We start from the raw sequence: 24,785 nt of genomic DNA, 5'->3' as shown, positions 1-24,785 counted from the left end.
AAATGTATTCAGGGCACATGGCCCACAAACCAAATGCATCTTCATATCAATCAAAAAGAGAAGCTAGCTGTGACAGCCTTCAAGGACCTACTGCATCCAGGACAACTACTGATAAAGACGGGCAATACTACAGTCATGTGGTACATAAACAAGCAAGGGGGCACACATTCCTACCCCCTCTGCAGGCAAGCCATGACTTTGTGGAACACAGCATTGACTTATCAAGTACATCTGAAAGCACAATTCCTGCCAGGAAAGACAACTACTTTGGCAGATGAACTATGCAGAAACCTCATGGATCCTCACAAGTGGAAACTGGATCCACAAATCTTCAACATGATAACAGGGAAATGGGGATGCCCAGACATAGATCTATTTGCCTCCCCTCACAACTGCCAGCTACAGAGATTCTGCACTCGGACTTATCACAAGCAAGCATAGAAAGTGGACGCCCTTTCATTCAGCTGGAAAGCCCTTACAGTATATGCCTTCCCTCCTCTGCCTCTCCTCTCCAAGGTACTCCTAAAGGTCAGACAAGAGAAGCCAAAAGTGATACTGATTGCCCCAGACTGGCCATGCCAGCACTGGTACCCAATCCTAAAGAGCTTGTCTCAAGGCCCAGCCTGGACTTTTCCTCTAATACCTCATTTGCTGACCCAACAGAACAATCAGATCCTGCACAGCCAACTCAGAACCCTAAGTCTGGCTGCATGGCGGATAATGTAATTATTCAGAACACACCTGTCTCTAAGTTATTTTGGAGACCAGGACGCCCAGCACCAGAAAATCTTATGCAGAAAAATGGAAGAGATTCTGTGCTTGGAACCAAGCGCAGGGAATTGACTCGCTTGAACCAAATATTCCTCAGATTTTGCAATACCTAACTGAGATGCTGGATAAAGGCCTATCCTTCTCATCAATTAAGATCCATGCCTCTGCCATTTCAGCTCATTACAATACGGACCCACCTATTTTTTCTCATCCACTGCTAAGACAGTTTCTCAGAGGGGCCAAAAACATAAGACCTCCAAGGAGAGCTCCAATACCTACATGGGACCTCAATTTTGTCTTGGAAAAACTCACACTGCCTCCTTTTGAGCCAGCCAATACAGCAGAGATAAAATACTTGTCATGGAAAACCACTCTTCTCCTAGCAATAACTTCAGCAAGAAGAGTCTCAGAGTTACAGGCACTAATGGCTGTGGAACCTTTTATTATTTTCCATCAGGACAGGGTTTCTGTAAGGACAAACCCAACATTTATGCCTAAGGTAGTGTCCAGCGTGGCTCTTAACCAAACCATACATTTGCCTACCTTTTATCCAAACCCACAGAATAAAGGGGAGAGACTTCTGCATACTTTGGACATACACAGACAGCTACACTTTTACATGGACAAAACTAAAGCCTTCAGAAAGACTGAGCAACTCTTAGTGGCATATGCTGCAAGTTCCCAAGGAAAAGCCATTTCAAAGCAGACTATTTCAAAATGGATAGGCCACTGCATTCGTTTCTGCAATTCACAACATGGCAAATCAGTGCCCAAGGGCATTAGGCCACATTCTACCAGAGCAGCAGCCACTTCAGCAGCCTTCCTCAGAGGAGTACCAACCAAGGATATTTTGGAGGCTGCAACTTGGACTTCAGTGCACACTTTTACAAAGCACTACCATTTACCTCTCTACTCTAAATCCAGAGCAGGCTTTGCCACTGCAGTTCTGCAGGGCCTCATAGCCACTCCAAACTCTATTTAGGCCCAGCCGCCCAACCTCGGCTTTGGGATTCAACCCAAGTGTAATGACTGCAACAGTGAAACATGATGAACATAGTACAGTTGTATACCTACCATAAATGTAAATGTTCGAGTGTATTCACTGTTGCAGTCCAGGTTACCCTCCCACCATCCCCCTTTTCCTTTGCTGGGACTTATCTGTACCTATCTATTCTATACAACCTATGTGGTGTATTTGCTTGTAGATGAAGGTTATGTGCATGCTTTTTTATGATCATAATTTTTACAGCCTACCCTTTTGGGGGCGCCTGACATCTGGGGCAAGAAAAACTGAAGAAAATGTCATCGGCTGCATCTTTTATACCCCTGCCGCACTGACGTCAGGGAAGAGGCGACCGCAACTGACGCCAGACCAGGACTTTGGAATTGAGGCCGACTGCGGGTAGCCTGCCAGCAGGATAACCCAAGTGTAATGACTGCAACAGTGAATACACTCGAACATCTACATTTATGGTAGGTACACAGCTGTACTTTACAGACACTGATGGGAGGGTCCTTGGGAGATGATTAGAGGAAAATCTGGGAGCTGGAAAATGGAGCCAAACTTGAAGCTTAGAGGTTAGTCCCTTTAATTGAATTCCTGAAAGACCCATGAGGGTTTACCAGCTCAGCAGGTTTTATTTTTATTTTTCACTTCTAACAAAACATGACAAAATATTATGAGCTACTTATATTTAAGAAAACACTTTTGCCTTAGATTCATCAGCTCCATCTAATAGAGTGGTTTACACTTTGTACATTGAAAAAGTTAGTCACCAGACTGTGTTTTTTATAATGCATGTAAAATGAGAGCCTTTCTCTTCATCAGTGGGGCTCATATTCCTTGGAGCCAAGTACGAAAGCTTTATTACAGAACTCTTTCCAGTCTGTCACATGTAATATGAGAGACTGTGCCCACTTTTACAGGCTCATTATCTCCTGACATATCATATGAAAGGCTCATATTCTCTTGTGTAACAAAAAAGGTTTACAGTGCCTGCTTATGAGGTTCCTATGCATGATTGTTGTGACCGGTCCCTGTTCTTTTTCCTGTTGATGAAGACTGACCTTTTGTGCCTATGGTGTAAATAATATAGCAGTGAGTTGTGGTGCCCTGGAACAACAATTTTCATTTTACTGCAGATTATAGAAATGTTGTTAAATGCAGGCCTAGTGGCTTCCTTTTCAGCACCAGTTTCTTCCATACTTGAGTTTTTGTATAATCACTTTGACAAGGGCTCCAGTTTTGCAACTGTTAGGTGCATTTGCTTACAGTTTCAAGTTTTCATGTTGGACATAATGATATGTTGATTGCATCTCTTAAAATAACAAAAGTTATCTCTGATGGGAGGTCTCATCAGAAAGGTACAGCACCCCCATGGGTCATCGCAATTATGTTACAAGCTTTAACCCAGGCTCCTTTTGAACCCGCTTCCACAGCAGACTTGAAATTTCATGGAAAACATTTTTTCCTGGTTACAGTAACATCAAGCTAGATGGATCTCAGAGCTACACACCTTCTTTTCAAAGCCCCATTGGCTGATTTTTTAACAAAGACAGAGTTTTGCTTAAATTACACTTCCTTTATTCCTGTGGTGGCATCCGAAACTAATTTAAACTTAGTCAATACATTTTCCTGTCTCCTTTCCAAGGTACTCAAAGGAGAATACCTGCTACATTTTTAGGTGTCCATAGACAACTCCAATTCTATATTAATAGGACAAAAGCCTTCAGAAAGGACGATCAGTTATTCATTTCATTTGCCAAACCAAAATTGGGAAAGGCAGTTTTAAAGTAACCTTATTCAGATGGCTCTTAAATTGTATTTCCTTAGTATATCAGAAGAAAAATTTAGCTTTACTAAATAAACTAAAAGCACATTTAAAAAGAGCAGTTTCTACTTTGACAGCCTTTAACAGAGGATTATCCATTAATGACATCTGTACTGCAGACACATGGGCAGTGGTACACAGCTTTGTGTCTCACTATAAGTTGGACACTTAGTCCAGTTCATGTTCATCCTTCAGTTCCACCATACTCAGGAATGTCCTTCCTTTGGAACACCCAGTTTGACAACATGGGATTCTGTTCCACATGTTTGAATGGAAGAAAATAGACAATGTGAAATGTGTGTACTTACCATAACATTAGGTCCATGTTGTCCGATTTTATCTCCTTCAGACTGTCTACTTCCTTCCAGCTTGTCACCTATGGCTTTTAGATGGTTGAGTGGATATTACTCCCTGTTTGTGCACAGTCACACTAGACTGATGTACCTTTCATCAACCATTTGAGATTACCAAGTTTGACATTCTTTAGGTAAGGGCCCCCCCCCCCCCAAGTAGATTTTATCATATATTTCAGACTAGTGGGGGCAGACTTGAGCTGAGCATCTGAAGTACAGTCTAGTGAGTTATGAGTAGTGGAGGAGTCAAAGCCTGGATCCAATAAGTTTTGAGATCTGCACTAAGATCGGATCCTGTTGGATCTGACAACACACATTTGAAGCGGATGAAAGTCCGACAACACATTTCAAATGTTATGGTAAGTACATAACTTTAACCCGTGGTAAGTTTGTTTGCACAGCTTTATTTTATCAGTCAGATCCGCCAGGCAGAATACCCATCTGGGAAGGTGGATGGACTGGATAAATTAAGATCTTGTATTTGACCCAGATGTATGTGAATTAGTGACGTTCATCGTATTGATCATTGCTGCAGTAGCCTAAGCTGTATGGGTTATATCCTGCCAAGGATGCAACACTGTCTTCTTCCAAAGCTGTCAGGGTGCCTTCCATGCACCCAGACTGTCAGAAAGTTCAAGATGAGCTGTCTAAAATTACAGCTTTGGTCACCAAGCCCTTCAAAGGTTTCCTGCTGCCGAAAGCACTCCTGTTGCCTTTCAAGGGGCGACTGTCTGCTTTTTCTGTTCCATTGCTGAGCAGATATGTTCCCTTTGGAGAAAAACCTTGCACATTTTATATTTATTGTTTAAAATTACTTTCCTGGGTAGGAAAGTTGTTTTTGAACTTGGAGTTTGTGTTTTTACTGACTGTTGTAAGACTTGACTGTATTTTTAAATGGCGGTGCCCTTTTTTTTCCTGTTGACTTAAAAGTTAAGAACATTTTAAAAAACAATTTTTTCTGTGGGTAAACTGATTGATTTTGGGTGCTAATAAAGTGTATTAAAGTACTTTTTACTGTGAAAATGCAACTTTTTAGGACTTTGAATTTTTACCAGCTAGTGCTGCTCAGTTTCCTCAAGAGAAAGGCACCATTTTCACTTGACCATGGAACAAAAGTCTGGTACTACAGTTGGTCCTTCTTCTATCCACAAAAAGACAGCAAACAGCTCTTGCCACCACTGCTGGCTAGCAGTTTGCTTCAGCTGCAGGTGGGTGACTCTGCTATGGTCAAAGCTGGTCCTCAGACTACTCTTTTCCCTAGATCTCTTTGGTATAGCACATGCAGCCACTATGGGCTGGGGGTTATCCAAGTCTTCTACAGCTGTTGGGGTCCCCTCAGTGGCCAAGGGAGGAGCCACTCTTGTCGGTCTTGGGAGAAGGGGCAGGGAAAATTCCTGTACTTAGAATGTTGTACCCATCCCTGTGGAAGCTGCTCTTTGCCACATTTTTCCTTTCAAAAAGAAACAAAGTTATAGATTTGTCTACTCCTGCATAAAACCCCTGGACAGGAGTAGTTTATTGGGTCTGGCTCAAGCTCTTGTTCAGGCTATTAATCTTTCTTGTAAAGCAGGTTCTGGTAAAAGAAAGAGGGATACCTCTTTTCCTGAAGTGATGCGATATTCCGAATCTGGACAGGAAGATGAAGCAGCTGTGGCCACTGATACTGTGTTGAGGAGTTTTGCCTGGCTACATTCTCACAACTTCCCAGATGATGTAAAAAATGACATTTTAAGTAATTCTTTGGATAGAGAGTTTTTGGACCCTCTGCTGCACAGGTTATCAAAAAATGTGGTGAGAAGGGGTAAGCTTATTCAGAGAATCTCTCAGAATTTTCAGCTCTCCTTTTTCGAATTTTCTAAATAATTCTCTACCCCCATCATTCAGTTTTGGCAAGAAGCAAAATACAGTCCCTGCAAAATGCTGGTAAGCAAGCTTTAAAAAGCAGTGGCAAGGAGGTTCCATAAAGAAAGCAGCCCCCCCAAAAGAAAACAAAAAACTGTTAAATAAGTCAGAAGGACAATATAAGGGACCATTTCACAACACCCCACCCACCCACTCTGGCAGTCCATTATCTCTTCCAGAAAGTCTGAATTTCCATTTCTTTCTTTAGCAACAGATAGTTCCAGACAGATGGGCTCTGAAGAATGTTCATCAAGAGTATAAATGGCAGAGGGAAGAAGCGTCTTCCTTCCAAGGAGCTATTCCTCATCCACCAGACCAAATTTTGCTATTTCCTCATGCTACAACACATGCACTCTCAGGGATTAATAGAGACAGTTCCTCCTTCACAGTATGGGAAACGTTTTTATTTAAGGATGTGTTTTGCGCTAAAGAGAAAATTCCTGGAGACCAGTTCTGGAGTTTTCTTTCCTAAACCAGTTTGTGAAGGTGCCCAAGTACAAAATACTCACTTCACAACCCATTACCCCTTCTTCCTCATTTAAGTTTTCTAGTAGCACTAGATTTAAAAAATTCTTATCTCATCCCTATTCATCCAGGCTTCAAGCATTTAAGGTTTTGTTTGTCTGGATCACATTCTCAGTTTTCTGCCTTACCTTTTGGACTATCCACTGCATCAACAGTATACACACACTGTCCACCTCCACTTATAGCTTATTGCAGACTACAAAGTATCCACATTATATTTAGACAACTTGCTTATCTTTGCAGAGTCTTTTTCAAAGTATCAGGAATATCTTGGGTAAGAAGTCTTACACAAGCTGGGATTCAATACAAGCTAGAATTCAAAGAGAACATTGAAAATGTGTTTTTGACTCTCACAGGATTGTGTTTCTGGTTTGTCTGCTAGACACCTCAGTTCAGAGTCTTTCTTCCATAGGAAAAAAATAGATCTAAATCCATTTCAAGAGTTTTCCACTCGGACTTCAATCTCTGTTTGGGAAATACCTCAGGATTTTGGATCTCATGGCATCTATGATTCTCATGATAGCCCTGCAAGACTCCACATGAGAAAAGATGCAGTGGTATCTGAAGTCTGTTTGGTCCCAGCACCTGTGCCCATTATCTTTTCAAATTCCAGTTCTGAGATTTGTCAGAAAAGAAATCAGTTGGTGGAGACGGCAAATATCTGTAAAGCAGGTGTGCCCTTCTTCTCCCCTGCTCCAAAGCAGTCTGTCACCACAGACTCTTCAGGCCTTGCTTGGAGAGCAGTGTCAAGGGGGATAAAAGTACCGGGTATCTGGGAAAACAAGGACAGGTGTAAGCACACAGATATAAAAGCGATTTTTGCTCTAATTAAGGAATTCAAATCTTTGAAGCACCTTTGGTCGTCAGAGGGTTTCCAACAAAGAGATATATGGATTGTTTGAAAAGACCTATGATAGGCATGACAGTCACAGTAGCCACTCCCTCCATCTACCCCCCTTAATTTTGTTGGTGGTTTGTTTTGCTAGTATGTGAAAGTTTTGCTCATAGCATTGCTCTGTCAGGGCTTAGCCTCCCTGTCTGAGTTGACATGAAAGCTCTGAAGGGCTTGGCGCCCAAACTGTCTTTTTAGACAGCTCTTTAAACTGCCTGAAGGTTGTTGAGCATGGAAGGTGCCTTGTAAGCTGGCCAGCTCCTTAGCAGGATATAACCCATACAGCTACAGCTACAGCTACTGCAGCTGTGTTAATTACACATATACTGTTATGTGTAATTATATTTACACAACACTTTCATACTTTTGAACTTGCATCTTATTGTCTGAACCAGAATAAAACTATACTATGTTACTGATGAGCCAAAAATACACTAAGGATTGGAAATTCTAGTTTCACTGTGTATGCAGTGATGTATGTTGCACTTCACATTATATACATTCCTTTATGTATGTGTCCTCATGGCAGAGCAGTGAATCAACTACTTTATATGTTCCTAGACATTTCTTGGCATACAGTGCCATCTGATGACTTTGACTTGTATGTGAGACTTGCATGAGCCTTCCCCAGTCTTTGCATATGGGGTCACAGTATTTAGGGTCTCTGTTTTCATTCCGTGTTGAAGGACATGGTTAGCATGTGATAGGGGCAAAGCCATAGATGGCTGTATTCTTGCCTGAAGCAGCAGACTGATTGTTATAGGGACCCCTAAAAAATCTAAGTAAGGCTAGATTTTCAGTGTCACAGGTATAGCATTCCCTTCAGGAATAATAATCCATGAACCTCCATATCCCTTCATAAATGTTGTAGACTGAAGCAGAAATGTGTAAAACAAAAACAAGCATCTTTTACACTAATTTTAAGTGTTTGTAAAAACTCTTATGCTAGTGCATTTGACTGTGATGTCAACTTTCCTTTTCTGTCTTCCAGATACAATATTGAAAGAATGCCTGATGATTTTGGAGCACCCAGACTATAAGAGATTGCTGAAGCAATATGTAGACTGGTTGTGACTTCAGCTTCTCCATTACTCATGATTTGAAGACGACATTGCATTGAAAGATTGTTAAGTGAACCAGATTTTACACAGCAGTGTTACATCAGACGAGTACTATGTCCTGTGCTTTCATATAACTACCTTTTCCATTTATGCTAGTCACTATGGCGCATTCTGCCCCTTTCATTAAGGTGGAAGCAAGAACTTTGCTGAGTATGTAGATCAAGTTATTACTTAAATGAAGCAGAAGGTATCTGTTGCTTTCAGAGTAAATTTTGCTTTTCCTTACTACCTTGGCTTATTGCTAGTTGGCAAGAATAACTTACGGCGTACTGAAGGATTAAGTGGTCATGTACATTTTCTGATAAAGCTGTACAACATACTGATGCAAGAAAAAAGAAACGGAATTCCAGCCCTTTACCACTACAGTTCTCTGAGCAACATGTCTGTTTACCTGAGTCGTGTGTGGCAAAATCAGTTCAACGTTTGGGGCTAATATGATGATAGTGTGAAGTTTTATTTTAATGGCTTGTTGGCTTGAAGTCCTGTAATTTTGTGAGGAAGAATGCTGCTTACACGTTGCATCTGTCTGTGTAGATGGCCCAAACCATCTTCAAGGGCTATTATTTGAATTGCTTAAGATCAGCTTAACATAGCAGTGACATTTTGTACAAAAAGGCCATTATCTGTAAATTCAGCTGTATAATTGTAAACATCCAGAAATAAAATGTATGGTGATGTTTTTCATTAAAAAAAGAAAAATTTAGAGTTGATAAAAGTAATTACTGAGGTTCACAGACCCCGTCCGGTACCTTGCTTGCATCTTGACATTGACGATCTTCAGCAAATATGTGCACACCTAGTTGGAAAGAAACAAGAAAATGTGCACTCTGATGAAACGGGCCGTCCATTCCACGTTTAACCTTTGTTTCTACATAGTCTGGTGATTGTAGTTCAGTTAAAGCTTGTTTTTTCTGAACTTTATAATTTTGAGTTCTTCCGTTGTTTAACTCTCCTACATCTTCAGTACGACAGCATTATGTTTACCATTCCCATTCCTTCTGAACAAAATGCATTGCTACATTAATCTTCAGTAGCATTCCTCTTCCTTCTGATTGTGACCGTTTATGCATTTTCATTACTGTGTTAGACGTTCCTGCCTACTTTTCATATTGTACAGAGCTATAGTTTGTCCTTCTAAGGTTTATGTGTTACTTAGCCTCTGTCTTATTCTGTTATAGACATTTGCTGAGTAGTTTCTTAGTTTTGAACCATCCACCCTGTGTCTTTTACATGTATAGTCCAAAGATGCAACTGCATGGTGCTCTAGATGGGTTCATCAGTTGCTTTAAAAATGTATGCACATGTACAGACACACCCAATTATCTTAATATGAATTGTGTGACTTTTCAAGTAATAACAGTACAGTTTTAATTATGCTGCTGATTTAAAAATGGATTCTCTACCAATGTGAAGAGACTAGCTTTTTATGATTGATGATGATTATATGTCTGAATTACTAGAAATGTGCCTTAGTTTAATCAGAGAACTTTCTATCTGAATAGTGTTGCAATGCTGAAAATAATGGAATAACTTAAAGCAAAATAATTTGCCAGAGAGCTGTGCTTTATTATGGGACAGTTGTTAGAACAAAGAAGATTGTAATTGTTGATGAGGCAGGATTTTTTTTGTTGCACTTCTCAATGAGGTGTTGAAAAATAATAAATATATTTTACTTTTTTTGTTTGCCTTATTGAGTGATTCTCTAAGACTGCAGGCTGTGGTTCGATATGAAAACAGTGAGCATATGCAGGCCTCCATCATACTTTTTAAAGTCAGTGTCTGCTCTCCATAAGTAGGAGTCCACATTAAACCCAGTTTACAAACCATCATAGATGATTCACTAGGTTGAATAGTGGCTGTAAAACACAGTGCTGTTTTTTAATTGCTCATAGGGCTGTACATGTTTGCTGTGCTACTCTTATGCCTTATCTGAAACAGATTTGTTCTCTTACGTGTCTTTTTGTGTGTTGCATGTATTTCAGTGGATTTTTCTTAACTCTTGAAGCAGAAGTACAGTTTTGTCTTAGTGAAGACCTGCACAGTGAAAAGTGTTAGAAAAAAGTAACCCATGTGGTATGAATACATTAATTTGCCTTTTACTGTAACTCTATGCCATGCAAGATGATGTCCTTCTATTCCAAAGTTGCAGTACTCTACTAGTGGGTTTACCTTTCTTCCAATCAGGTTGTCCGGCCAGGTTTCCAAAGATTTTCAGTCCCTCTTGGTGTGTCAGACGTCTGACGTGAAGGAACGTGGGCCATAAAGGTGACGTCTGCACACACCAGCTCTCAGAACTTTTCAGCCGCTAGCCGTACGCCAGGAGGTCCTGCTACTCGCAGATGTCGGATCTGAATCAAATCAGAGCTAAGTACCCGATTGGGAATTCTTTCAGTCTTTTTTGTGTAGTTTATAGTCTGTTCATATCCGGTAAGAGTAAGTGCAACTGTGGTTGGCAGATTCCCCATAAAGACACCCACAACCAGTGTCTCTTCTGTTTGGGTAGGGAACACGATTATAAGAACTGCGTCATCCGCAAATCGTTCATCCCCAAGACCCTTCGTCGCCGTTTACAGGATCTTAATTTATACCTCAAGAATCAGCATTTAAAGCAAATTGCGCTTGGTATGGAGACTGTCTCCAATGCCCCATCTGATCTGCCAAGGAAGAGAGCCATGTCCATGCAGCCTACTACTTCCACTGCGCCTCCCTCTACCGTTCCTCAGCCTGTAGTCTTTGTCAGCTTGGTTGAGGATCTGGCATCCACCACAGCAGATTCAGTGGGTACCTTACAGGAGGCTGCACAATCTAGAGCGGACGACACGTCCGGGGAGGATTTACTGGCGCCTGTTACAGACACCGGGGGGGAACCAGTGCCTTCGATGGGTGCTTTGGACTCTGCCTCCACCTTCCCATCGATAACCTGTAGGCCTACCACCAGCCAGACACCTGCTAGGCCTTCTAAAATGAAGCAAAAAACTGGACATCTTTCTCCAGTGCCTGAATCCCTACCCGATTGACAGGCCTTTAGCCAAAGTTTATATACAATGCCTTCATGGCCCTTAGGCCCTCCACTGAAGCTGCTCCTGGTGTTCCACCTCTTCTAAGTCCTAGAACTTCCATCCCTGAAAGGACTGAGAGTCAGCCAGCCGAGGAGTTGTCTGACTCCTCGGAGGACTCCCTGTCCTACTCTTCCCAGATCTCATCCCCCCCTGGGTATGGATCTCCTGAGGAAACCTCTGCAGAGCCTGATTCCACAGTGGAAGACTTAACCTTCAGTGACAGTGTTAACTTGATGAGAGACCACTTCAAGCAGGAATGTTCAGACATGACTGAGCAACAAAAGAGATTTTATTATCTCATACAGATGGATTCTCCTAACCATTCGCCTATTCCACCTGTTCAGCCTGCCTTCCTGGACGAATTTGCTGCAGCAACCACTAACCCAGATTCCCAACCACCTGTTCCATGCAAGGTGAATAGATAATAAAGGTTCCTTGACTCAGACAAATTCTTGTTCAAGTGCCCTCCAGCAAAACCCTACCACTATCTCCATTTCCACTGACAGGGCATCCAAGTGCCTTCCTACCACCACTGTTCTCCCTGCAAATAAGGACAGCAAGACTATGGAGAGGTGGGGAAAGAAGATTTACACCTCTGCCACCCTAACTTTTAGGGCAACAAATTACCACTCTCACATGGCTAAATACTCTATTGCTGTGCTGGACAAAGCCTCCAGTGAGTTGAATGACATCCTTGACTGTGCTGCTAAAGCATCCCTGTCCTCCTCGCTAGGGCTGATCACTCAGGTGAACAAGCACTCCCTTAGGTGCGGATACGGTGCAGCTGAAGCTTCAGTTAGGTCAGCTGCATCAGCATCTGTGTTAAAGAGGTACTTCTGGCTGCGCCTGTAGCCCCTCCCTGAAGACTTCAGAGCCAAGCTCCTGGACGCCCCCCCGGACCACTCAGCCTTCTTTGGTGCTAAAGTGGCTGACCTTTGTAAGTCTCTGCAACAAAAAGGGAAGGAACTACAGGACCTCAAGCAGCTCCTAGTCTCTCATTTCCCTCTTCCAGTGGAACTATCTGGCAAAGACCCGATTTATAAGAAAGACCTCCAGGCCTTCAGCCCCTACCAGGTCTAGAAGACCCCCCAGAAGACAGTCCACTCAGCCTAGGACACCTTTGCCCACTAGCCAGAGGCCTCCCTTTCCTGACAGGGCGGGCAGTGTCTGACTGACTGCCACAACTTCCCCCCACCTCCCTCTCTTCCTCTGTCCACCCGCCTCTCTGTGTCTCCCTCCGTGGTCCCTCATCACATCAGACAAGTCTGTTTTGTCCATCCTGCGGGAGGGTTACTTTGACTTGGCTCTCCCCTCCTCCTAGACTGGCCATGCCACAACCACGTGCATCCCAACTGCCTCTTCTCCATCAGATCTTAACCTGCTGCTTCAAGGCACCATAGAATCAGTACCCCCTCATTCTCAAGGGAAAGGTTTCTATTCTAGAATATTTTTGGTCCCCAGGAAGGATATCTTAGACCTCTCCCGCCTCAACCTGTTCTTAAAGGTCGCCTCTTTCAGGAGCTCACCTTACCCAAACGCTTTCCCCTCATTCTTCCTCAGGCCTTCATGGCAACCCTGGGCATAAAGGAAGCCTATCTCCCCATCAAGCCTGCTTTCAGGAAATATCTCTGATTCTTAGCAAACCCTTCTCACTTTCAGTTCTGTGCCTTGCCTTTTGGGCTGTCCATTGCCCCAAAGGTATTCACAAAATGCCTGGCTCCAGTGATTGTCTACTGCAGGACCAAGGGAATACAAAATTTCCCATACCTAGACAACCTCTTAGTTCAGGCAGCGACAGAGAAACCCTCCTTCGTCACATGAAAGACCTCCTGCCCTTGCTGCAGTCTCTAGGGTTCCTGATAAATTTCCCAAATCTCAACTCTGTCTGGCACAGGACTTTGTCTTCTTGGGATGCAGAACCAGGACAGACAATCATGATGGCCTCCCTTCCAGGGGAAAAGGTGATATCTTTTTCCTACCACCTTCTCTCTGCCCTTCATTCATCAGAACTGTCTGCGAGACAATTCCTGAGACTACTGGGGTACATGGCAGCCACTATCCCCATGCTACCCCTAGCGAGGTTACACATGAAGAAATTTCAGTGGTACTCTCGCTCAGTGTGGACCCCAGCACTTCCAACCCCTAGAGTTCAGGGTCCCACTCCTCCCCTGTCTCCGCCAAGAACTGAAATGGTGTCTAGCTCAGGTAGCCCAGAATCTGGAACTACCCCCACAAATGCCTCCGTCTTCCCAGGCCATGCACACGGATGCCTCAGATCTGGGCTGGGGGCAACTCTGGGTTCAAGTATAGTGTATGGTTTGTGGACAGACTGACACGAACAAGAGCACATAAATGTCAGGGAAATGAGAGCAATTCTCCTCACCCTAGGCTTTCCAACCCTACCTCCAGCAGGGCCTCCTAAAGATCTTCACATACAACACCACAGTCATGTGGTACCTCAAGCAAGGAAGGGACCAAGTCATACCTCCTATGCAGACTAGCTCTACAGGTATGGGAGCTGGCTGCCTCTCAGGGAATCCCCCCACATCCTGTCCCAGCACAACTCACAGGCAGATTCACTAAGCAGAACCAAATCAGACAGCCGTGAATGGATGCTGTCAAGAGATGTGTTTCTAAATCTGGTCCACAGGTGGGGTATTCCACAGATAGACCTTTTCGCCTCCTCCACAAACAGGCAACCCCAGAGCTATTGCTCCAGGACACACAACCTGAAGGCATTACAAACAGACAACTTCTCAATGTCATGGAAGGGGAGATTCCTGTATGCATCCCCCCTTCCCATTAATTCATAGAGTTCTACTGAAAATCCAGCAGGACTCACCAAAAATCTTGCTGGTGACTCCCTACTGGCCAAAGCAGCACTGGTTCCCACTACTTCATCTGTCCAAGGGCAATCACCACAAGTTACCCCCCTCAATGGACCTACTCACACAGCTCAAGGGGACACAGATACACCCACAGTGGTAGTCTCTGCACCTCACCCTGTGGCAGATAGGATTCTGATCCCCTTCAGACACCTGTACAATGAGGACATGCTTTCAGTCCTGCAGGAGGCCGGGAAATCCAACACAAGAAAATCCCGTATCTCCAAATGGAAAAGATTTTCTAACTGGTGTCATAAAAGACAGATGGATCCACTGGACAGCGATATTCCTCTGATTCTGTCTTACCTGTGTAAACTCTTACAGTCAGGCTTGTCATACTCCTCTCTAAAGGCACACCTGTCTGCCATCTCTGCCTGCCTGCCTATGCTTACCCTCTGCTGGCATCCAGACTCCCAGCCAAACTTTTCCTCAAGGGTGTTCTGCACCTAACACCGCCCAGGAATCCATCTCCCCCTCTCTGTGATTTTAATTATGTGTTAAGAAAACTCACTCTGGCACCCTTCGAACCAGTTGCAAGGCCCCACTAAAGTTTTCCACATGGAAAATTGTACTGCTGGTAGCTTTTACCACGTCCAGAAAGGTCTCAGAGTTTCAAGCCCTTATGACTGCACCCCTTTTTCTGTTTTTTTCAGATGGACAGGGTCACCCTTAGGACAAACCCCCCTTCCTTTACTACCAAGGTGGTCAACGACCTTTACTTGAATCAGGCTATCCACCTGCCTACCTTCTTCTCTAACCCACAAGGGAGATAGTGAGAGAGTCCTTCATTCCCTAGACGTGCACCGACAGATCAGATTTTATTTGCATAAAACCAGACCTTTTCACAAATCAGACCAGCTGTTTGTCTCCTTTCACCCCAGGGCTGTGGGGAAAGCGGTGGGTAAGCAGTCAGTTTCATCCTGGATTTCCAGGGTTATTCCCTTTTGCTACTCGCACTATGGGAAGACCTTGCTAGGCAATGTCAAGGCCCATTCCACAAGAGCTACAGCCTCTTCTGGAGCCTTCTTTAAAGGCCTAGACACTAATCCCATTCTGGAGGCAGCTACCTGGTCCTCTGTACACACCTTCACCAGACACTGCAAACTGGACCATATCTCAAAGGGCAGGGTTTGCCAGGGCTATCCTGCATGGATTCCTGGAGTCCACTTCCAGGCCACCTCCCAGTCGACAGTGAGCTTTGGTACTTAACCACTAGTAGAATACTGCAACATTGGAATAGAAGGACATAGGAAAGTTGTGTAAAATCTTACCATAACCATAGATGTCCTTCTCTTCCATGTTACAGTATTCTTTCCCCCCACCTCCCCCCTCATACGTGCTCTCCTTTGCTTTTGGACAGGCTGTACCCTTTACGACTGGCTCTATCTGGTCACCTTTATGGTCCACGTTCCTGCCTCTATGTCAGATGTTCAACGCACCAAGAGGGACTGAAAATCTTTGGAAACCTGGCCGGGACAACCTGATTGGAAGAAGGGTAAACTCACTAGTAGAATACTGCAGCATGGAAGAGAAGGACATCTATAGTTATGGTAAGATTTTACACGGGTCTATATTATAACCGCGAAAGCCCGTTTCAGCGAATATTTAAACGTTGACACATATTGCGCGAACCGCGAATACACCAAACGCCCTAAACCACGAAATTCAAAGTCTCGAACTGGCATAGTTGGCCAACCCCACCACTCGCTACATACTACCCACCCAAACAAAATAAATAAACCACATACATACACTAACCAAAACCCTACTTCTAACCCTAAAGTAAAGCTTGCATATACTACCATGTATGCACTTAACTTAACCCACACCCTAACCCTAAGATCCATAACTATCGCACACTTTTAGGTTCATAGGTTCATAGATTAGTACTAAGCTAACTGCCCTTGCAGCCATTTTAAGCCTAGCCAGTTATCCCTTGTGAGACTTAAACCCTGCACCTTGCACTTGTAAGGCAAACACCTTAACCATTAGGCCACCCTCCCAACTACAAAGCTTTACGGAGCTATACCGCAGAAGGGCCAACTATGCCATTTCGAGAATTTTGCAGTTTAAGGCTTTCGGTGTATTGTTGGTTCACGCGATGTGTCAGCATTTACATATTCGCTGAAACGTGCTTCCGCGGTTATGATATAGACCCATTTTACACAACTTTCCTTTCTTAGTAGATTAGTGTTGCAGTACTGATCCTTGTGTTTTCTTGCCATGCAGAAGACCGTGACCAGCCCAATTTCCAGACCCTTAGCATCATCTCAAGTTGATGGTCAGTCCGTGACTGACATCCAGACATCAGGGTGTAAAAAGGGCATCCATCAGCACCATTTTTAGTTCTTTTTAGCCATGCAGCCCAGTGTGCTTTACATGTGTTTTTATATGCTCATAGTCCATCCATTGGCTCTTTTTTCCAGAGATCCTGCCCTTCCAGACAGATAAGTATTCCTCTGGGGGAAAATTCTTCTCTAATTAATGTTGAAAAAAGTGAATAACTGTTTGCCCTGTGGGAAACATCCCACATAAAGATTTTCACTTGTTTTGCCTAGGGTCTCAGCACGACATCTCTGACTGCTCTGATTTTGCAGAATGCGAAAACCCTTAATCGTAAGCCAAGTTACTCATAGCACATATAGTCCTCGTCATCAGCTTCTTTGGTAGCATTGCAACCTCTGACTTCTACAGGGTCTGCATTAACTCCAGTGGCTCCTGATTTCATCCAGAAAAAGTGAAATGATGAAAAAAAATAGCGATGTGGAGGCTGCAGAGTAAAACTACTGCATCAAGTCCCTAAGTCACCCGAAAACCTTGGATGAGGCTGCTTTACAGACCCTAGAACCAACAACTGGTAGGCCAGAACCCTGTGGCATAACCCCTCAGGAGGCCCCCATGGTCTCTGGCCTCCCCACAACTACCACCACCTTTCACATGTTAGTCTTGTCTGATGGCACTATGCAGGTATCACTTCTGACATCCAAGTAGTAGTTCCAGAGGGGGGCTCTTGGTCTTCCCTTATTACAGAGGTCCCTACTGAGTATGTGATCAGATGACCGCATCCCTTGGCCATGTCAGTAAAATGACCTATTAAACTTAACCTACCTTGGCATTTTCACCACCCTTGGTCTCCGCTTCTCAGTCCAAAGTCCAGGATCTTGTCAAAATAACACAAAAATTCATGCCCTTCATTAAATCCATATTGCCCTCACAACCAGCTTCTGGGGCTTCTCCAACTCCAACTAAAAGAACAAGAGAAGTGGCCTTCCAAGAAGGTTATGACTCTTCATCCTCTAAGGATGAGGAATAGCTCTCTTATTTGGGCCTTTTACAACCCCAAACCTACCCAAACTCAGACTCTGATAATACGCTTTCTTCTGCTTCCCCACTCAAAGACCTTTCCTTCGGAGGCACATTGCACAAAATGAAGGAAGCTTTTAATTGGGAAAGTAAGTGTTTCTGCCAGGCACAGACACATTACAGGTAACTGAATATTAAGCTTAGCTTCTTCTAGACTGTTGGCTATTCCTCCAGTGGGCATTGTATTAGGTGATGCTTTTGAGGACATAGCCCTGCACCCAGTCTCTTTATCACCTGTGCAAGACAGGTTTTACACAGTGCTTGACACTCACAGGCACCTCAAAATCCTAAAGCTGATCCCTCTGTGGTCTCCACTGTGTCTACTAAAGGGGTTCCCAAAGGACCATCCAGGCATCCCCTGGCTAATGATGGGGAGAGCAGACTACTGGATAGGTTTGGCAAGAAAACATGTAGCTGTGCAACCCTAGTCAGTTTCATATGATAAAATACCTGCAATCACTCCAAGATAAAATAGTAACAAAGCATGACATAACTTTGTACAATGAGATGGAGGACATAGCTAGAGAAGCTTTACAAGTAGCCATACACTCCTTGAAATGTATCTATGACATCTTAGATGCTTCTTGCAGAGCAACTGCCACAGATTATTTGCTGGTATGCATGGCTCAAAACTCAGCCACTCTCAGACCAAGTACAAGCTGAGTTATTGGATGCCCCACTAAACAAAAAGTTCCTCTTCAGACCTCCAGCTGAACAAGTCTTTGAAAAACTAAATAAAATAAGCAAACAAATTAAAGCTGGCAAAGAATTCTACTTGCCTCCAACCCTGAAGTACAGTAGAAACTGTCCCTCTAAACCTTGGCCCTTTCCACCCGGACAAGATAAGGGGAGGCCTCCTCACTGAAAAAGACCAGAGCAATCCAGAAAACTTCCACAAAGTGAAGAGCCACAGAGATCAGGGCTGCTCCTTCCCTTCCCACTTTGTCTTCCTTCTGGACATCTGTCAAAATGGCTATCCCTCTTCGTAAGCCAGTGGAAGACCATCACATGAGATCCATATGTCCTCTTCATTATAGAAAGGGAGATTATATCCAGTTCAGGGAAGTCCCTCCCTTATTTAGCCATACCAAGGCCTTCAAAGGAACAAGAAAACCTCTTGCTCCCAATTGTCAAGAGATTTACTTCAACAAGGGTCATACAGCCAGTACTCCCAGGTCAAGAAGGAAAAGTTTTTTTATTCAGTGATCTTCCTAGTCCCAAGAAATGAGGGAACCTGGAGACCTATTTTGGATCTTTCAGATCTAAACAAATTCCTCTACATGCCAAAACTTCAAAATGATTGCATTGCAAAAGCTAAAACCCATGATTTTTTAGGACACTTCCATGGTCACTATCGACCACGTTCTTATAGCAATCAGTCATACAAAATACCTATGATTCATAGCCTTAGGCTGCCACTTCAATTTTGTGCTTTACTGTTTGGTCTCTATCTCCCCACAAGTTTTTATAAAGTGTCTGGCCTCTGATAGCATACTGTACAGTGCTTGGGGTATACATCTACCCCTACCTAGAGTGCGTCATGCAAGGAAGATCCACAGCAGAGACCTTTGATGCTGTCCATACCTCTGTAGGCTGCTTCTAATAGCTGGACCTTGTTAAATATATAAAAGTCTTAGATGACCCCCCCCCCCCCCACTGCAAACAGGGATTCTGTTTCTGGGGACCTTAATAGACTCAACCCAACAGAAAGTGTTTCTCCCTCAAGACAGGATTGTTTGTCTGATGGATTATTTGAAAAACCTACTTCCAATACAACTTATCGTCGGTAACATGTTCTTAAGGATCTTAAGACGTCATGTGTCCTCATGGTCCCTGTAGTAAAGCTACACACGAAAAAATTGCAGTGGTTTCTCAAAATGTCTGGGAGCAACACTCCTAGCTCCTGGAAACCCTTCTACTCTTGCTCCCATGCCTCAAGAAAACTTCTTTGGTGGAAGGACACCATAGAAGAGAACCCGGGGGAAACTTTTATGCTACCTCAGGCAGACAAGGCCATTAGTACAAACAGCTCAGATATAGCTTAGGGAGCCCACTTAGGACAGCTGAGGGTGAAGGGCATTTGGACCCCACAACAGAGGAAGCAATACATCATTCTGAAGGAAGTGCTAGTGGTCTACCTAGCCATAAAAGTTTTCAGACATCATTTTAAGGCCAGGAACCCTGCAAATCTGAACAGAGACAGCACCACAGTTATGTGGTACATAAACAGGGAGGGACCTTATCTTATCCATTGTGCATTCTTACCAGAAATATCTGGATACTAGCCTAAAACTTGGGGATTACCCTCATAGCATAATACATCCCAGACTAAAACTATCTTCTAGAAGACTCCCTGAGCTGGAGCCTACTAGATCCAGATGAATGGGTGCTGAAAAGGGAAGTCTTCCTGGATTTCACCACTATGGGGAATCCCATCTGTAGATATTTTTGCCTCACAGCAAACAACTTCTGAGACTCTTCTCCACAACAGGAGGGGGAATGGACTTATTGGTTCCTTTATGCTTTCCTTCCCTTTCCCCTGATTCTTAGGCAAAGATTGGTACCGACCAGCCCAACATGATATTGGTATGCCTGTTCTGACCCAGACAACATCGGATGTTCTTTGTGTTTCACTGTTGCAGTCATTACATTTGGGTTATCTGCTTTGCAGTAGCCCTCAGTCGGCCTGATTAACAGTCTTGGGTCCTGCGTCTGTTGCTGTCCCTTATTCCATGATGTAAGGTCGTCAGGGGTATAAAACATGCAGCCGACGCCATTACATCAGTCTTTCTTGTCGTGTGGTGCCTGAAGCAGAAGCAGTTTGCAAGTGCTGGTCGTCCGACTCCTGAAATTTTTGTGTTCGAGTTTCAGAACCGAAGTCTTCAACTAAAGCTAATTACCCCGTTGGGGAAGCTTTTTCTTGCTCCTTACTGATATCAGTAAAAGTTAATAATTTCATTACTTGTGGAAAGCAAATACTTCACAAAGATTTTCATTCGTACTGTATTCCTTGCCTAGGCCCTGACCACAACATGCCTTGCTGTCGGTTTTGTGCTTTATTTAAACAGCGCACTATCTGTCGTCGGTATATTTTTGCTTCTAAATATTTCGGTTCTTGGTTTAATTATCCATAAATGTCATCAGTTAGCCTTACGACTACAGGGATTCTGAAAAAACGCAAAGATAAAGATGGAGACAGGCCGCCGAGGTCTAAAGCTGCCGACGACTCTTCTCCTAAGCCAGTCGCCAGTTCACCGGTACTCAGTGAGACGCTTTTGCAGCCCCTGATACCTGCTACTTTTCACTCGCAGGCCTCTACTGAGACCCATTTGGAGTCCGGTATGCTGCGAGATGCTTCAACTGTGGAACCTGCGGATGTCTCTACCTTGGATGGGTCCAGAGCCGCTGTGCAGGCACCGGCTTCTGAGGGTGTATTCAGGCCTACAGACTTGCATATTAAACCGATGCCTCCTTCTTCATTTAGGCCAAAATCTCGAACCATGCCTAAGAAACCGACACCCAGGCCACATGCTCAGGCCTCTATGCCGAAAAAACAAATTATAAGAATGGGGAAGCCAACCCCCCCCCTTCTAAGAGACCTAGGGCTGAAGTTGTTTATGAATCTTCTGAACAGGATTTTGATTTTTCTGATTCTTCTGATCTGGATTTACCCTTATCTACTTATAAGGATTCTGATGCAGAGGACTCTATTCCCTCTGCTTCCCCTCCAGAGGATTTTTCTTTTGGTGAAACCTTACATACTCTAAGGGAACATTTCCACTGGGAAAGCCAGGATTTTTCTGATTCTAAAAAGAGAGGCTTAGGGATTTCTTACTCCTGCCTCAACATAGGCCTTTAGCTATACCTCCTGTACTAGACATTTGTTGATGCCTTTTCAGAATCTAGTTTGGCCTCTGATTCTTTGCCTCCCACTCCCAGAAAACCTGACAGATATTACAGTGTTCCTGATTCTCACAAGTTCCTTTTTAAAAATCCTATTGCGGATCCAGAGACTGTTTCACAGGGACCAACGGGCATTAAGGCTTCTACTGCTAAAAAATCCTACCCCCTCTGATAGAGACTCCAGGGTGCTGGCTAGATGGGGTAAGAAAGTTTACACTTCTGCAACCTTGGCCATTAGGGCTTTAAACTGCCAGTTTCATATGTTAAAATATCAACAACATGTTATTGGATTGCTTAAACAGAACATGATGTTAATGCCTGACTGTGCTGAAAATAAAGCATTACAGGATTTAATGCATTCTGCTGAACAGGTTGGAAAACATACTTTGCAATGTGGATTTGATTCATTAGAGGCCTCTTGCAGGGCTGCTCTTACTGGGTCTGTGCTCAGAAGGCATGCTTGGCTTAAGGACCAATGTTTGCCAGATCATGTTAAAGCTAAATTGTTGGATGCTCCCCTAAATCAGGACCACCTGTTTGGCAACAAGGATGAGGAAGTTCTTAAAAAGATGGAAGATAAAGCTAAATCTGTGCAAACTGTTAAAGATTTCTTACAAGTTCAGCCTCCTAGATTTAGTAGGCACTGGCCCTCTAAAAATTGGTCCTTTCCAGCCCCTTCCAGGTCTCAAGCCAAACCCAGACACAGCAGAAACCCCAGGTTTCAGTCCCAAGGGACACACAAGACTAGGCAGTGGGGGGGGGGGTTCCGCACCCAAACCTGGGAGCAGCAAGACTCCCCCTATAGAAAACCATCTCAATGACTTGCTTTTAAGACTTCCAAGCACTTTCCAACTGAATAATCCTTTAGGCTGAAAGATTGGTTTGCAAGCCAAAAACTGGGAACTCATTACCCAGAACAAATGGGTCCTAAATATAGTGTCCTAAGGATACAGATTTAATTTCCACACATTACCAACACCAAGCGGGTGGCCAGATCTACCCCCAAATCAGTGGGCAGAGGCCCAAAAATCAGGTACTCTCTCTCTTAAATAATGGGGGCTATTCAGTTGGTACCAGAAGAGGAAAAGGGACAAGGTTTCTATTCGAGACCTTTCCTGGTACCCAGAAAAGGCAATACATGACATCCTATTCTGGACTTTTCCATTCTAAACACCTTCCTGGTGATTCCAAAATTCAAAATGCTGACTCTTCACCAACTGCTTCCTATGCTAGGCAAGGATGCATGGCTGGCAACACTCGACTTAAAAGAAGCATACCTGCACATCCCTATCAGGGAGTCTTGCAATAGATACCTACGCTTCAAAGGAGGCTACACACACTATCAGTTCTCTGCACTGCCCTTTGGCTCATCTACTGCGCCCAGGGTATTCACAAAATGCCTAGGTCCAGGCAAAGAAATGTTCAGATATACCCATACCTGGACTATTGTCTAATTCAGGCAGAAAGCAAGGACATTCTCTTCAATCATCTGGCCTTTGTTCAAAGGGTACTGACTTGTCTGTGGTTCACCATAAATGAAAAGAAATCCCACTTGGTACCCTGTCAACAAATTATATTCCTGGGAGCAAGCTTGAATACAACTTCTCAGATGGCTTTCCTCACGCCAGAGAAACAGATACATTTGACAACTTACTTCAAACAAGTGGCCACAAAAACCCAGCTATCTGCAAGCCTTGGGGTTCATGACCTCGTGCATTCTTCTAATTCCATATGCAAGGCTGCATATGAGGAAACTACAATGGTATCTCAAAAGCCTATGGTGTCAACATTCACAGGATCTGGAAGCATGGATTTTTATCATATCTTGCCTACGCCTAGAGTTCCTTTGGTGGGCAAAGGCCTGCCACCAAAACAGGGGACTACCATTCACATTACCCCGTGCCAAACAAATCTTAAATAGACGCATCAGACTATGTATGGGAGGCTCACCTGGCAGGGAAGTGCATTCAGGGCAAATGGAACCCAAATCAAATGCACATGCACATAAATCAAAAGGAAATGTTAGCTGTACAGAATGCCCTAACAGTCTTCAAGGACCACATTCTTCCAGGACAACTAATGGTAAAGACAGACAACACCACTGTCATGTGGTACATAAACAAGAAGGGGGGGTACACATTCTTACCCCCTCTGCAGACTAGCCATGGCATTGTGGAACACAGCCTTGAGCTACCAAGTGAATCTGCAAACTCAATTCCTGCCAGGAAAACTAAATACACTGGTAGACTGACTAAGCAGAAACCTCATGGACCCACATGAATGGAAACGGGAACCAAGGATTTTCAACATGTTGACAAGCAAATGGGGGAGTCCAGATATAGACCTGTTTGCCTCCCACCAGAACCATCAATTGGACAAATTTTGCACAAGGATTCCCCACAATTAAGCTTGGAACGTGGATGCTCTATCCTTCAGCTTCAGTTTATGCATTTCCTCCTCTGCCTCTGCTCTCCAAGGTACTACTAAAGATCAAACAGGACAATCCAAGGACACTTTTAATTGCACCAGACTGGCCTCGCCAACACTGGTACCCAGTCTTGCACAGTGTGTCACTGTTGGCTCCATGGCACCTGCCTCAGACTCCTTCCCTGTTGTCTCAGCAGGAGAACATGATTCTGCACCCTCAGCTGCAAACCCTGAACCTAGCAGCCTGGCTAATTACCTAATCTCTCCTTTACCATCCCTCAGTAAATCAGTAATGGATATCATTTTAGGGCAAGGAGGCCTAGTACTAGAAAATCTTATGCTGCAAAATGGAAAAGATTCTGTGCTTGGAACCAATCTCAAGGAATGAATGCAGCAGTGCCCAATTTACCTCAGATTCTACAATACTTAACTGAGATGCTTCATAAGGGCTTGTCTTTTTCCTCCATCAAAATTCATGCCTCAGCCATTTCAGCTCATTATAGCACAGAGCCTCCCCTCTTCTCTCACCCACTGCTCAAGTAGTTCCTCAGAGGGGCCGGAAATCTAAGGCCACCCAGGAGAGCTCCAACTCCAGCCTGGGATCTTAACTTTGTCTTGGAGAAACTCATTCTTCCTCTCTTCGAGCCAGCTGCTACTGCAGATTTAATATTTCTTTCCTGGAAAACAGCTTTCCTTTTAGCAATCACTTCTGCAAGAAGGGTATCTGAATTACAGGCCCTTATGGCAGTGGAG

At 43.9% G+C, this 24,785-nt stretch overlaps 1 protein-coding gene across 1 annotated transcript in view; it reads left to right on the top strand.

The window, feature by feature from the left end:
• The window catches only part of FCF1 (FCF1 rRNA-processing protein), a 671,099-nt gene extending 661,027 nt beyond the window's left edge, over window positions 1-10,072 (top strand). The window contains exon 8 of the mRNA XM_044074623.1: window positions 8,266-10,072. Coding sequence (XP_043930558.1) covers window positions 8,266-8,314 — 49 coding nt within the window. The 3' untranslated portion in view covers window positions 8,315-10,072. The remainder of the gene's footprint in view (window positions 1-8,265) is intronic.
• The last annotated feature ends 14,713 nt before the right edge of the window (window positions 10,073-24,785 follow it).

This window comes from Protopterus annectens, chromosome 6.part0, assembly GCF_019279795.1.
Source record: "Protopterus annectens isolate FY-2018-M chromosome 6.part0, PAN1.0, whole genome shotgun sequence".
NCBI lineage: Eukaryota > Metazoa > Chordata > Ceratodontiformes > Protopteridae > Protopterus > Protopterus annectens.
This window is presented reverse-complemented; position numbering and strand designations above follow the sequence as displayed.